The sequence below is a fragment of the Oncorhynchus clarkii genome, chromosome 32, assembly GCF_045791955.1.
Source record: "Oncorhynchus clarkii lewisi isolate Uvic-CL-2024 chromosome 32, UVic_Ocla_1.0, whole genome shotgun sequence".
Taxonomy (NCBI): Eukaryota; Metazoa; Chordata; class Actinopteri; order Salmoniformes; family Salmonidae; genus Oncorhynchus; species Oncorhynchus clarkii.
Window position 1 is genome coordinate 36,676,445 of NC_092178.1, and position 15,207 is coordinate 36,691,651.

The following is a 15,207-nucleotide window of genomic DNA, read 5'->3' on the forward strand; positions in this document are numbered from 1 at the left end:
TGATTCTGTTGCAAAAGGTTTACTCCAAATGGAAAACGCAAACGAGAGTTTCTATTGGACAAATTCAGGTAGGTCCCTCCCCGTTTCGTCTGCTTCCGTTTGGCTCTTAAACAGTAAACGTTTCTATAATGAATACACCCCTAGATGTTGTGTATTGCATTCAGCCAATCAGGTTGCAGTAGTCTGTTGTTTACCCCTGGCTGAATACAGGGCAGATCATCAGGAAGTAGCATTAGCCACTAGCATGGTGGTGAAAAAGTATTTCATAAAGAAAGTATGTATAATTAAATCGAGTTAAGGAGGAAATCAATGCATTTGCATCCGGATTGGAGAATGTTTGATGTACGAACTGCTCCACTGGGGGATATGTATACACTATATAGACAGCTGCATGCGTTTGCTTTGGACGGTAAGATGAAACGACTCATATCGCCACCTGTCGGCCTTTAAACTATTAGTTACACTGATATCCTAGGTCGGTTGTTAGTAGATTGGTAGAGATATATGTTCCTAGCAGAGGCAACAAATATATTGTTAACTAAGGGGCAACCTCAGGTGTTTGGAACGCTTTGGAGCTAATATAAATCTTGTGCACGGAAGGCAGGGCACTTCCTGTTTTTTCCTCCGTTTGTTCCTTGCTTGCCAAAGATCTTTCTAGATTAAGTAATGAGGGAAACGGGCACCCACCCAACCAGGAGGTCTGCACGTATGGGAATTTCCATATGAATACCCGGAACATCGAAACCAAATGGGTTTGTAGTTTAACGATGGACTCGACACGTTAAGTGTGAATCGTGAGACATATCAAGGGGGTGTACTGCCAACTATCCCCACGCTAGCAAGGATAACTAGTTAGCTAACTATCTACAATCAACTACGACTTGCTGTTGTGAATGGTGTACCCTAGCTAACGTTAGCGTGCCAGACAATCAAAAAGAGGACTGTTCTCTGACAATTATTTCCTCGACCACGAAAGGGGTGAGTTGAAATTATCATGGTTGTTTCTAAACGTTACCTCGCTAGCTAACTAAATTAGCAAGCTTATTACTAGCTAAATCAAGCCACCAAATATGTGAAACAACGCTAATCCTTGGACCTACCCTACCTAACTACACACAAATGCACTAGACTACACAGTGCCCCCCCCAATCCCCTGGTGTCTCCCACATAAACTACAGTAAAGTAGCCTAGTGTCTGCCTACTACCTAGCTAGCTAGCATTAGATTCGGAATCTGACAGAATCGAGATGATTTTCATGAGTATAGCTAGCTAATGAATCCATGTTACTTTGCAATTCTAGCTCAATAACGGTGATTGTGACTTGACGGGTTAATTTACAATTTTTATTCCATTTGGTCATTTTACTATTACTGTCAGTGGAATTTTTTTGTTAGAAAAATCTCCAAATGAATAGATATGGTTACAATACCGTCAATACCAGATCAATATCGCCATCTGCCGGCCTTTTGCTTAGGATTGCATCTCTTCAGCTTCAGAAAATCTTTCGGATTTCTAGTGCGCCAGAGTAACGGTACTTATCTGCTTTGGGAATTCCATACTGAAAACTTTATACAAGGTTCTTGATACAACCATTTGCTGTTTATTGTTCATCGAAATACAACATTTTAACAATTTAAACTAAGGACACGACTGATCATTGTGATCGACATGGCAAAGGCTTACTACGTTAAATCTAGACTATTAGATAAGACCCTAGACATGCTTATGTAAGTCAAGGGGCTGCCAGCAGCGCTTATTAACGTAAATCACACCAGCCTGTTAATTAACTGCTATTTCATCCTATTGAGCCACATCCCTCCTCAACTCCCAGCTTTCACTCCCATTCTCCTGTGCTCTCTTCCTCTGTGTCTGCCATCACTCCTCAGTTGTATTAATTACTGTTGGAGGCATCCAAGCAGCAGGGCGTCCTGCAGTCCCATAAATAATTTATTAAACATTCAGCTGTATAGCGCTCATACAGTATAGTGCTCACAATCCAATCTTCCATAATGGTTAATTGGTCCATTGAGGTTGTTTAGTGTCATATCTGTTAGACATTCTGTTTATTGATACTGGAGACTCGGTTGAATTCAGAGACTTGGGCTAAATGGGTGACTGTTGTCAATTACTGCTGTCTTGAACGGCAAAATAGAATGGCAGTTTTTTTGTGAAAGGAGTTTCTGCTGTAAGACAAAGACGATACTATAGTCGATCAGTCTCTTCAGGATAACAGCAGCATGTCGTTCAGTGGTGGAGTTTATACACTCCCACTTCTAGTCAACCACAAAAGAGCTTTGATTTAGCAGATAATAGCTAATCGATGCTTGCCTCAGTGTTTTTCTTGAAAGTGCTTTTGCTTGTGTACAAATCCCGAAGCAGCTATAAGTGAATTCATTATTTAGCATTATGTGTCCTTGGTAACAGATTGTCCCTGGATTTATGCAGCGGCCAGAGATGTTTATAGTACAACTTTTCTTTGAGGTTCCTGACTTATTGGGTTTCAATTAACAGTTTGTTCACTTTATGGGAGTGACACCCTCCGTCATCTCTCAACATTGATTCACCTACGGGTTGTTCTGATACAATATGTCCGATGAGGTGTGGTTTATGGCCACTATACCACGGCTAAGGGCTGTTCTTAGGCACGACACAACACAGTATATACCACAAACCCTAAGGTACCTCATTGCTAATAATTAGAGCTGTAAAAAATAAACGTTTTGTCATACACGTGGAATACGGTCTGATATAACACGGCCGTCAGCCAATCGACATTCAGGGCTCGAACCACCCAGTTTATAAATCGTATGTCAACAACGTTTGGACATCGCCCAACACTAATGTCATTGGTACCTCATTGTTTTTAAAAATGTTGATTTAACTGACTAGCCTAGTTAAATAAAGGTTAACAAATTCTTATTTTTACAATGACGGCCTACCCCGGATAAACGCTCCCCTAACGCAGACGACGCTGTTAGGGATGCCCGAATAGTGGGTTTTTACAAACATGATATAAAAACGGTTTTGGCAGGAATATGTCAGTTGCATCAGGGTTCCCCGTAAGCCGATTTGGCTAAAACTCATTTAAGCTAGTATGGCTAATCATAAAAGTGAGATTACACAGAAAATACCAGTGAATTGGCCATGTGGATGGATGGAAGCCACTGTGCTTCTACATCTGCATTGCTTGCACTTTGGGGTTTTATGCTGGTATCTGTATGAGCACTTTGAGACAAATGCTGATGTAAAAAATAGCTTTATAAAACACATTTGATTGATTTTTAATACATTTGAAAGGCAGTGGTGTTTATTTAGGAATACTCAGCTGTTTTTAACTTGTAAGGCTGTTTCTTAATATGTTTGGACATATAGGCAATTTGTATTACCCTGACTTCCTGTTTCTAGTGAATGTGGGCCAAAACTGACCACAGGGACATTTTGACCAGGGTAATTGAATTAAAGACTTTAGAATATTTAAACCGACTTCATAAACTCTCCCCCGCCGTCTCTTCCCTCACTCCCTTTGTCCGTTATCGTCTGTTTGCACAGACGATTGATTTGCATGTCAAAGCTGATACGTCGCCACGGTTCAGATAATGTGCCGTCTTTTAATCTAAACTTATCTAGGTGTCCGGCCTTTTCATTTAAAACATTTTTTTTTACAGTCCACAACACCACGTTCAAACATAACAGAAAAGAGACCACATTCCAACAATACTGTCTGCACAGACAATGAAACATTGACGCCTCACTTCCTTCTCTCTTCCGTATACACCTGTAGTTTCTCACTTCCCCCTCTATATATTTACACTACAACGACAGCTCATACCAACGACACAGGAAATGCGATGCAACATTGGCACGTCAGACATCACTTCATTGACACACCTGTATCTGTAGCCTATCCCTAACCGTCCCAAACCCTTCTCTCCTCGCAGCATGCGGCGAGAGCTGCGACCGCTCTAGAATGAGGAAGAGCCCGGCAAACCGTTGCAGGGACATCGAGAGGCAAGCCGGCTACCTGCAGCCCGAGCACTGCGCACCTCCCCCAACCCTCCCCCACTCCGACACCATGTGGTTCATCCGCGACTGCTGCGGCATCGTATGCGGCGTCATCACCTGGTGCCTGGTGTTCTATGCCGAGTTCGTGGTGCTCTTCGTCGTGCTGCTGCCTGCCAAGAACCTGCTCTATAGTCTAATCAACGGTGCACTGTTCAGTGTCCTCGCCTTCCTCGCCCTGGCCTCACACGCCCGGGCCATGTGCACAGACCCGGTTAGTCTGGCTGTCTCTGTCTGTCAGTGATTCTGTAGCTTTGTTCCAATTGTCTCTCCTTCGCCCAAAAGTGTGCACTTGTTCACGTCCCTTCACTGATTTAAAAGGAAATGACTGGAATTAAAAAACATATGGTGGACATTCCCACTAGCCCATGCCTCCACCAATCCAATGCTTTTAGATTTGTGGGCAGTAGTGAACGAGTGCACACTTCAGGAGAAAGGAGATGTTGTTGAGACTCACCCAAGTTAGTGGGGACTCAGGCGAAAACTGTCAAATGTTTCAATCTTGAAATAAGTTGTCTTCCCAAGAGAACCTGCTTGTAGAGAACTTTGAAACTGTGTATTGGTTTTCACATATGATTGAATGCCCCTGTCCTAACCCGTGCCTCTCTCCCAGGGTGCGGTGCCTAAAGGGAACGCGACCAAGGAGTTTATCGAGAGCCTGCAGCTCAAGCCCGGTCAGGTGGTCTACAAATGTCCCAAGTGTTGCAGTATCAAGCCCGACAGAGCTCACCACTGCAGGTTCTGTACAGGACTGGTCGAGAACCCTGTCCTAATTCCACTTGTTTTTTTTTCAAATGTTCTTTCCCACCAATGTTGTTCAGCCTCAGTCCTGCTGCATTACCTATACCCACTGGTACTTACTAGATGGCTAAGAAGGAGTTCCCCGGACTTTGAAGTGCTTTGAACCTAGTTTCAAGGGACGGAACTGGCTAAAAACAAAGTTGAATTAGGAAAAAGGAGCAACACTTGGTATTTATATTTGATCAAAATAATGTAAATTGATGTGACGTACAGGATGGTATCATGATATTTATACTATACACTTGTTCCACCTTCAGAGAATGCCATGGTATCAGAGCACCTCTATTTAAGCATATTGCAGCCTTTGCAGCTCCATAGGGCAGATTATTGATCGATTGATGATGTCTCGGGGCCTAGTTGAGATGTCAGTCTGCTACCCTCAGATAATATACGTCCTCTGACTCCCTTGTGTGATGGAGAGTACAGTCCAGCTTAGAGGTTATTCCCGTCTCTCACCTCCAATGTATACATGGTGTTTGTCCCAAATGGAACCCTATTCCCTATATAGGGCTCTGGTCAACAGTAGAGCACTATATAGGGAATAGAGTGCCATTTGGGATGCAGGCAGTGTGTACCGTGCAACTAGGGGTGGTGTGGGTCTCTCCCCTCTCTCTCTCTGCTGCGTTGGTGTGTGTTTTGAGTTGACTGATAATTAACTATGCATTCTGGCTGGTCTTCATGCACCCAGAAGGAGCAGTGTGTGTAGGTCACGGCTTGGACCATATTTCCAGGCCTCTTCTGTATGTGGCTATACCCTGCTTTCATGTCATCTCCTCGTGTGCGTGCTCCTCGCAGTGTGTGTAAACGCTGTATCAAGAAGATGGACCACCATTGCCCATGGGTAAACAACTGCGTAGGAGAGAAGAACCAGAAATTCTTTGTGCTTTTCACAGTGAGTGTGTAGCCTCGAGCGACTCCGACATGCTGCTATTACTCAAAACATACATTCACTCCACGCCGTTGTTCACTCACTCACATGAGATGTAGCCTCGAGCGACTCCGACTTACATTCACTCCACGCCGTTGTTCACTCACTCACATGAGATGTAGCCTCGAGCGACTCCGACTTACATTCACTACACGCCGTTATTCACTCACTCACTCACATGAGATGTTACTGGTGTCCAAGCATTCAAACCTTTTAGTTAATGCTGACTAATTCAACTATCCATCTCCTCCTACAAAACCTGTAAACTTTCCCTCTCATTCACCAATACATCACATTATTCAAAATCTTGACAAAATAAGAGTTGCATTTTTGAAATAAGAGTACTGCACGGTTAAATAATGTAATGCTACTACGATATTCTTTGTCTCCCTTCAGATGTACATTGCACTGATATCCCTCCATGCCCTGGTCATGGTTGCCTTTCATTTTATCTTCTGCTTTGAGTCGGACTGGACGAGTGAGTACCATGCTGTTTTCCGCTATGTATTAGCATGCTATGCCAAATCCACCATACTGTTTTTAACTTTGTGTGGCAAGTCTGCAACAGAGAAACATATTTCATGGATTTGGTGTTGTGGTTTCCATTTGGAACTATTTATTTCCATTTCTTCAAGTGTCATGTTGTCTTCCTCTCCAGTACCCAGATTGTTCTCCTTTCACATCCTTTGATTGGCTCACTTTGTTAGAGCATGACTTAATTGGTCAATTTACCTGATGCATACAAGATTTCAACTTTTGGCTCACCTTTCCTGCCCCCCCGAGTCCTAAGATAATACTTACCCGATGAGAGGGAATCCAGCCCACTTGTCCTCAGCTTCCAGACAATCAGTGCCCTCCAGTTTAAACCTCTCCCTCCCTCCCTCCCTCCCTCCCTCCCTCCCTCCCTCCCTCCCTCCCTCCCTCCCTCCCTCCCTCCCTCCCTCCCTCCCAAGAGTGCAGTACATTCTCTCCTCCAGCGACCGTCATCCTCCTCATCCTCCTCTGCTTTGAGGGACTCCTCTTCCTCATTTTTACCTCCGTGATGTTTGGGACCCAGGTCCATTCCATCTGTGCCGATGAGACGGTAAGTGAACAGAACACCACCACCAGCCATCCCTTTGCTCCCATTCACTCCCTCACTCAGCGCTCCTCTCTACCTTCTTAACTGTCGCTGTTTAGCAGGGTTGGGGGTCAATTTCAATTCAGGAAGTAAACTGGAATTAGAATTTCAGTTGACTTCCTGAGTTTAAATGGAATTGACCCCAACCCTGCTGCTTAGTGCTTAGATTCATATTGCCTGTAGCTTTATTTGAGGGTCTTAAGAGAACTGTCCCGGAGAAGTATATGTTAAATAGCCAGGATTATGTTGCTGACGTTTTGCATGTTTTTGGATCTTATCTACAGGGCATAGAGCAGTTGAAAAAGGAGGAGAGGAGATGGGCTAAAAGGACAAAGTGGATGAACATGAGGGTGGTATTTGGCCATCCGTTCTCTATAGCCTGGCTAAGTCCCTTTGCAACACCTGACCACGGGAAGGCAGACTATTACCAGTACGTTGTCTGAGACGGGAAGCCATGCTCCAGCACCCGTGCTACCAGCTTGTCTTTCAGGGTGCGGACTGATGACGCCTGGCTTCACTGAGCATGAACTCTTATGACCCTTTCTCTTCTTTTCTGTTTTTTGTCATTTTTCTTCTTTGTGAAAAAAAATATTTTTTTCTGCTTGTTTTGAATACCTGCCACACATTTGGATATCTGTATGAAGTAATATCTATTTCCCTTCTGTTTACGATCACTGCCAAGCCCTACAAAACCATGAACTGTAAAATGCCCCTCTGCTTTTCTCACGTTTTACTATTGAAGAAAGCACTTACTAATGTAACCTGGCCAGAGCCTGTATCTGAGCTGGCTAAAAACGTTGCTTTGCCTTTGGGATAGAAACGGAAATGGAAATACTCTTAAACCCAAGTATTTCCTGTATTTTGTCATTTCCTGTTTAAGAACTAGGCCTAAACAAAGCAAACGCGTGAGCTGAATTCATATTGTTTTCGTCCGCTGAAAAGCCAATCAGTTCCGAAAGGCAGATTTTGTCTTCCAATGTAGCAGTACCTCTGCCTTTCCATAATGTAGCCTAAATGGTGTAAGCTATAGCTTTGGTGCCAGCGCCACACTGTTGGAGTACTAACGGCCCACAAGGCATTACGTTTGCGGTTTAGAACAGCCAAATCTTTTCCTGCAAGCTGCAGATTCTTTGCCTTATAAGACAATTGAAATTGGGTAAAGAGATTTTTGTAATCTCAAGTTTAAGTTGAATAGGGTATTTGCTTCCTGTCACTGGCTATCAGTCATGTCTATGTGCAGGACGGGTCCCCTCCAAAAGGACAGGCTGAAGATGCGATTGGGAACAATGTATTGAAAGTCCAACTGTGGAACCGGCTGGTGGCCGTGGATGGTTCTGTTGTTTCACTGTTTGGCATGATGTCTTACTGGTTGGTGTATGTGACAACCGTTTCTATAGAAAAATGATCACGGTGCCCTCTGAGATTTTTAAATTGGTCACCCAATAACTAAACTGGTCAATGAAATGTACATTTTATTTTCAACTCTTTTTTTTTTTTACAGAAGCATGCACCTAAGTGTAATTCCCTGTGTTCACTTAATGGAATTTGTAAATGTCATGTCAAAAAAACAAGTTATCGGCTTGACATTCTGTTTATGAATCTGGCACAGTTAAGCTTTGTGGAGCAAACATTGGTGACGCAATTTAGTCCAGTGGAACATGTGCATTGAAGACTGAAAGACCATACTGCCTGGAGACTTTTTTTTAAAGTCACCATTGTGTACAATGCTAGCTAATTCAAACTAGACACAGACCGGTCTCCTAGGTACATAGCAGTCGAAGTAGATTGCCTCGGGGCAATTAGGCATCGATTGCAAACAATCAAGAGAGAGAATTATAACACAATCAATTGTGTTCACGAGCCTTACTGTAGAAATAGAACGGCTATGGCTTGTGTCCCAAATGGCACTCTGTTCCCTATATAGTGCACTACTTTTGACCAGGCCCACAGGGCTGTAGTCAAAAGTAATGTACTGTGTAGGGAATAGAGTGCCATTTGAGACACAGTTTAATTTATGTGGAATATATTTGCTGACATGTTCTCTGGTTTTACGACCCACACTGTATGAACACAATGGTTATGTATTCATCAAACTAAATTGTTTGCTAATTAAATTTAGAATACAGAGTGCAAGGCAAGGATGCCATTTGAAGTGTGTATGGACCACATTTGTAGATTTTTGTGCTATATATTATAAAGAATCAATTAAGATTGAATGTAATGCTACTTTTAGTGACTTGTATTGTGAAAGTCACCTTTTCTAAGTAGTTTCTTTTTTTACCAAATGGGTGACTTTTTAAAGTTTAAGATGCTTCAATCAAATCTACTACTGTCTCTTTCTGATTTGAAGCCCATTTTTTTCTTTTAAAGTGGTACACTCTAAACTACCTACATCTCAATACTGCCATCTCCTGCTTGAACTGATGAACCCTTATTATCTCTATGTAGTGACTATCACATATCTCATCAAATACTGTGATTTTTAAAAGTTGACTATCTTATCAGAATGAATGCTTCTCCAACCAGACTGATTTATTTTATATTTAAAATGTGCTTTTGCAGCTCATTCCAGTTTGCCTTTCCAACTAATTATCAGCTGATCATGTACATTATCAGTATGCCTCACAGGCATGTATTAATAATTTGTAGATCTGTGTACTGGAGTGGGAAGTTCTTGAATCTGATTCATGTCCGTCTGCCAGAGTCTCTTTGAGGAGAGACGGGTGTAATAAGGGTATACGAGGTTCCTTAGGAAGAGGCTGGCTTAAAGCTCATGTTACCCTAGCCCCTTTCATTACATTAAAGGTGGACTCCGCCATATGACACAGATGCACAAAGTAAACCACATAGTGGGTCAATTCCTGCAACAACTAAGCTTGTTGGAAGAGCGAGGCTAAACTCCATTACTGCTGCGAACCCATGCACAGGTACTGTGTGAGAGTGAAGTTTTGCATCTCACTCATCGCAATATCTGTGGTGCTGCTTGTGGCAATGTCAATTTGCTCAGTCTACCTTTTTAATTACTATCAATCAGATCAGAAGCGCTAAGACCGCGTCCTACTCATTAACACAGGATATGCTGGGAAGTTGTCAAATCTATTCTGTTCTGACAAACTTTTTAAACACACACACACTTGCTGTAAATAGATGATTCCCAATGTGCATCTCTTTGAAATGTTTATCTGAATGCAAAAGTTTAAGTTACTTTCATATGGAAATTATTTACAATAAATGTATTGTTTTTTCAAAAATGGTCGTCCGTCTGTCAACATTAATTTGTCTTATTAAAGGGATTGTTCACTCAATGTTTTTTAGAAAGATAAAGTGAGAGTTTGAGTGAACTATCTCCTTTAAGACTGTATCCAGGTAGACACTATACTGTATCTGTGGAATCGGGAGTGTAGTGTTGCATTCTGAATGACCTTTTATGTTTTCATAGGTCTATTTTCTCTGTACAGTTTCAATTTATTGTATGCTTTACTTGGTATGCTAATAGCACACTGGCCTTTGTCAGAGTCTATTTATTAGCTAATCTGAGAAGTTTACTGGACTGTAATCTTAAAAATTCTGCCTGGATGTAGATCTCTTTCCATTGATGGTCGTTTAATTTTAGATCAACATAAGTTCACTTTCCTAGATGAGGTTTATTCAACATTGTGCACCATCAAATTGAAAATATTGACACTTACAAATGTTAGTTTAAAATAGGTTGTTAGACAAGATATGGTTTATAAAAAAAGAGATTTAGGTCTGCCCAAACACCTGTTTCTCTCTGCATCTGTTGTCCAAGAAATGATGACAGTTTGTCACACACAGACACAGCAGCAGTATGTGCAATCTAATTCTATTGGCTAACAGCCATTTTCTGAGACTTCCTCACTTATCATACACAATTTCCAAAGAGCCAAGCAACATATTCAAAGGATGGGGAGGTGGCTTGTCCAAGTAACCATTTCAAGGATTCTTAATAATACATTTTTATTTATAATACATTCCCTTTATTATTCCTCCTGTAGGGCCCCCGTGCTGCACTAATCAGGAACACAGAGTTTATCAGATCAGTCATATGCACCTCCCAAACTAATCTCTACAGTTTATAATATCCATATCTACAGTATACTCGTTCAAACAAATGTGACCCATTCAGGGGCTGGCGAACAAAAGAAGTTTCATGTAACCACTATTCTAATGCATTTGATTCCTCTTGCCCTCGGTGACGGTGGCGTCACAGGTAAATGTTGATCTAACTTGAGAACACAGGAGAAATGTTCGGCACCAATTTCTCCCGTTCTGATTCAATAGCATAGATAGTCACATTGCCAGGGAAGTAGATTACATTACACACACAACCTGCAGTCTGTAATGTACTGCAACTGGATGGAGAACCGATTTCATAGTGTGCGTTTTTGTGCATTTATACAGACACATCATCATCGTCTAATAGATACAGTCAGAATACAGGTAGCTACTATTAGTTGTTGCATGCATTTGATATGTATAAAAAAAAAACAGCAACGTTTGATCGTATAGTAAAGTTGTAAAGTCAAACTCCTGTCTACAGTAACGTTTGTTGTCGGTATTACGCACAAAGCCCATTTCCACAATAGCACATCACAGTGTTAAGGAATGTCAGGGAAGTACACTGTTGGAGTACAAACATGCTAGTTATAGAACACCACTTTCTGTAGTTTGGTTCGAAAACCCCACAGCAACGTTTGACCTTTTGGAAGTCTTGGAAGATGCAGAGGGAGGGACTGTGCTACGGGATGGTTCCCTTACCCCGAGGATAACCTCAAACTGGGTTTAATTGCAATGGAAAACTAGGATGGACATTATACAGGTCTACAGCTGAAACACAAAAGCTGGTGGCACTCAATTAAAAGGCCAGACATTGGAGTAATTGTTGTTTGGACACCCTATTAAGTCAGATTTAAGTCAAATTAATTCCCTTCTGCCAAAGGGAATAAGCGATAGTTCACTCCAACATTTAAGTTGAGGTCAGACGTGGGCTAATGTCAAGAAGTCCAGGCCGTCTACTGTGTAGATCCAGCTCTGTACCTCAACTCCAAATGAATTGGAAAGACAGGCACCCTCTAAAAATTATTAAGTTAGACGGTGCATATCCTTTCCATTCATTGGAGTTGGTCTCATCTCAACATTAGACCACTTTTGAGGTTTGAAAATGTCTTACATATTTTGATTTTGGGGTGAAGTAAACCGTATCACTTTACAGGCAGCTGAGAAGGTCACTAGGATTTTTTCAGGACACTTTAGCAGTTTGACTTCACATTGCATTGACAGAGCCTTGCTGTGGTTACAGTGGATACCAGGCAGGATCAACATATTTCTGTACTTTGGTTTGACTTACTTGGGTTTAGACCTTGTTAGGAACTTTCTTTTAGACATTTGCTATAAAAAGGCAGGCAAGGCCAAATCTCCTCAGAATCCACAAAACATGTGTGAGGGTCAGTAACTCAATATATTTGGCTATAAACATGACACAACAGAAGTTCCTATCAAGGCCATGAAGTGTATTCTCTGAGCCACGTCATGTGTGATGCTGTAGTAAGCGATGAGAAAATCTATGTGTTTGCAGTATTTGCGCATGTCTAGCAGTAGCAGCATTTGTGAGACTTATCACTTCGGGTTCACGCATCACCTTGAGCATGCGATGACGCAATGTTGGTGTGGAAGTCTAGGATAGGTGAGCAAAATAAACGCTTTTGTGATCTGAAGCGGAGAATGCAAGCATGGTGAAGAATCGATGGCAAGCACACATTGCTGAGGATGTCGAAGTGTTTCAAACGATAAATCACTCTATGTTCCTTACATGGTATGTTTTGACAGTGCTTTCCCTTCCAAAGTTGCCCTGGCTGCCATTCACCCGAGAAATGCCATTGTTTGTCACAGATAGTAGGCTACAGGTTGCATTACTGGTTTCTTTCTAGATCACTTAATGAGTTGTGCCTTCCGACAGGTTGTCATTCGTCCTTCCTGGCTCGGTCGTTGGGGGCCGCCCTCTGAAGCACCACGAGGCCAGAGAACGTGAGGGAGATTCCCACCCACCACAACGCAATCTGGGTCTCCCCAAAGATAAGCTGCCCCAAAAAGGCCTGTGGCACAATACAGGCATTTCAATTTAGTGCACCATATATTACACTTCTCATACATTACACTTCTCTGACAACACTTAAAAAGGAAAATCTGTGTTACGCTTATTAATTCAAACCATACACTTGTAGGCTATTAGGCCTATACATTATTTACAAGTAATTGTAAGTGTCTTTTCCACAGGGAAACATGTACTTACGGAAGATACGAAGTTGGAAGCGGTAGTGGTCACAGTGGTTCGGGTGGAGGAGGAAGAGTACCGGAGCGCCTTAGCGAGGAACGTCCACATCACAGCATTACAGGTGAAGAGCAGACCCCCACAAAGCAGCCTCAGTGGGATGTGTAGCTGAAGCAAACACACACAAACAACATGAATGAAAACAACGTTGTTTTGGACTAGAGTCACATCAAATAGTTGAGCTGCATTCCATGGATTTGGGGCCTATTTTAGTTATTCGTCTTGATATATATATATATATATATATATATATATATATATATTTTTTTTTCACATGCATTTACCTAACGGCTATACAAATAAATAATATAGCTAATAAATCAACCTTAAAACATGTCACCACGTACCCAACGTCATGAAGGTCATTTCAAGCAGCCCAATTAACAATACGATATTGACATTGAATGGAAAATTGCCCATATGTTATACCAGACTCGCATTTGGCCGCAATAAATAAAATGATAGACTACACATATGAAAATATCTTCCTTTAACACAAACATATATGACGTAATACTGCACTAGGTATGTCGTTCAATCACGCGTGTACGACACGAGCTTGACACACAGCACGCGCCTGTCCAGCAGAGAGAGATGCTGATGCTGAGCGCAAGAGCTGGAATCTGGAACCCCTAAACTCATCACTGGAAAACCCAAACTTCCCTACTCGCGGACGAATTGCTTTGCTAACAAATTGACATCTACATTATTCAGAAGCCACCCAAATCCCATCACGTTAATAATTCAGGCACTTAAACGGCGGCGATTCCTCACCCAGTCACAAGCGGTAGTTTCGTCAGGTTGTCTAAATTTCCGCTGCTCTCCCCATGTTCGTAGCCCCGTTTCACATACACCTTTTAGGTAATCGGCTCCAAGTGACAGCTTTGCAGATGAAGATGCGACAGCCCCGAGAAACCCCGCCAGGAGCGCATAGAAAACGCCGGGGAACAACATATTGACAACCGAGGCACATATTTCTCTAATCCATCACATTTCTACAGCGGTATTGAGCTGAGTGAGAGTGCGGGCAGAATCTGTAGGCTACTTCCTACCAACAACTGTCCCGAGGCAGCCACACCAATCAAAATACTTTGTCAGCGGGTAGGTGCACGACGTGGTTGGACAAAATAACTCCACAGCTGTGTAGCATTGTGGGATGAGTAGTTTATTCAGCGGCATCACGTGTTTGGGAATTCTGTTGATATTGGATAAGAATTTATTTCTTTTAGGACTCTTTAGGTCTGTGAGTGAGGTCTCATCCATCAAATGCCCCCCAATTAATCCTAATATAAATCAAATCAAATTGTATTAGTCACATGCACCTTACAGTGAAATGCTTACTTACGAGCCCATAACCAATAATGCAGTTTTACAAAATATGGATAAGAATAAGAAATAAAAGGGTGGCTGGAGTCTTTGACAATTTTTAGGACCTTCCTCTGATACCGCCTGGTATAGAGGTCCTGGATGGCTGGAAGCTTGGCCCCAGTGATGTACTGGGCCGTTCGCACTACCCTCTGTAATGCCTTGTGGTCGGAGGCTGAGCAGTTGCCATACCAGGCAGTGATGCAATGCTCTCGGTGGTGCAGCTGTATAACATTTTGAGGATCTGAGGACCCATGCCAAATCTTTTCAGTCTCTTGAGGGGGAAGAGGTTTTGTCGTGCCCTCTTCACGACTGTCTTGGTGTGCTTGGACCATGTTCGTTTGTTAGTGATGTGGACACCAAGGAACTTGAAGCTTTCAACCTGCTCCACTAGAGCCCCGTCGATGAGAATGGGGGTGTGCTCAGTACTCTTTTTCCACAATCATCTCCTTTGTCTTGATCACGTTGAGGGGGAGGTTGTTGTCCTGGCACCTCATGGCCAGGTCTCTGACCTCCTCCCTATAGACTGTTTCGTCGTTGTCGGTGATCAGGCCTGCCACTGTTGTGTCATCTGTAAACTTAATG

General features: G+C 42.4%; 2 protein-coding genes across 2 annotated transcripts; one reads left to right on the forward strand and one right to left on the reverse strand.

Moving 5' to 3' along the window:
- The first annotated feature begins 448 nt into the window (after positions 1-448).
- On the forward strand, positions 449-10,159 carry LOC139391878 (palmitoyltransferase ZDHHC3-like). Its single transcript, XM_071139489.1, has 7 exons — positions 449-978; positions 3,939-4,273; positions 4,673-4,797; positions 5,656-5,752; positions 6,185-6,266; positions 6,742-6,872; positions 7,193-10,159. Exons 2-7 carry the CDS (start codon positions 3,968-3,970, stop codon positions 7,349-7,351), a joined length of 900 nt encoding a protein of 299 aa, XP_070995590.1. The 5' UTR covers positions 449-978; positions 3,939-3,967; the 3' UTR covers positions 7,352-10,159.
- LOC139391879 (transmembrane protein 42-like) lies at positions 10,147-14,313 on the reverse strand. Its single transcript, XM_071139490.1, has 3 exons — positions 14,032-14,313; positions 13,219-13,365; positions 10,147-13,021 (listed from the first exon to the last, which is right to left on the reverse strand). Exons 1-3 carry the CDS (start codon positions 14,209-14,211, stop codon positions 12,890-12,892), a joined length of 459 nt encoding a protein of 152 aa, XP_070995591.1. The 5' UTR covers positions 14,212-14,313; the 3' UTR covers positions 10,147-12,889.
- Between the last annotated feature and the right edge of the window lie 894 nt (positions 14,314-15,207).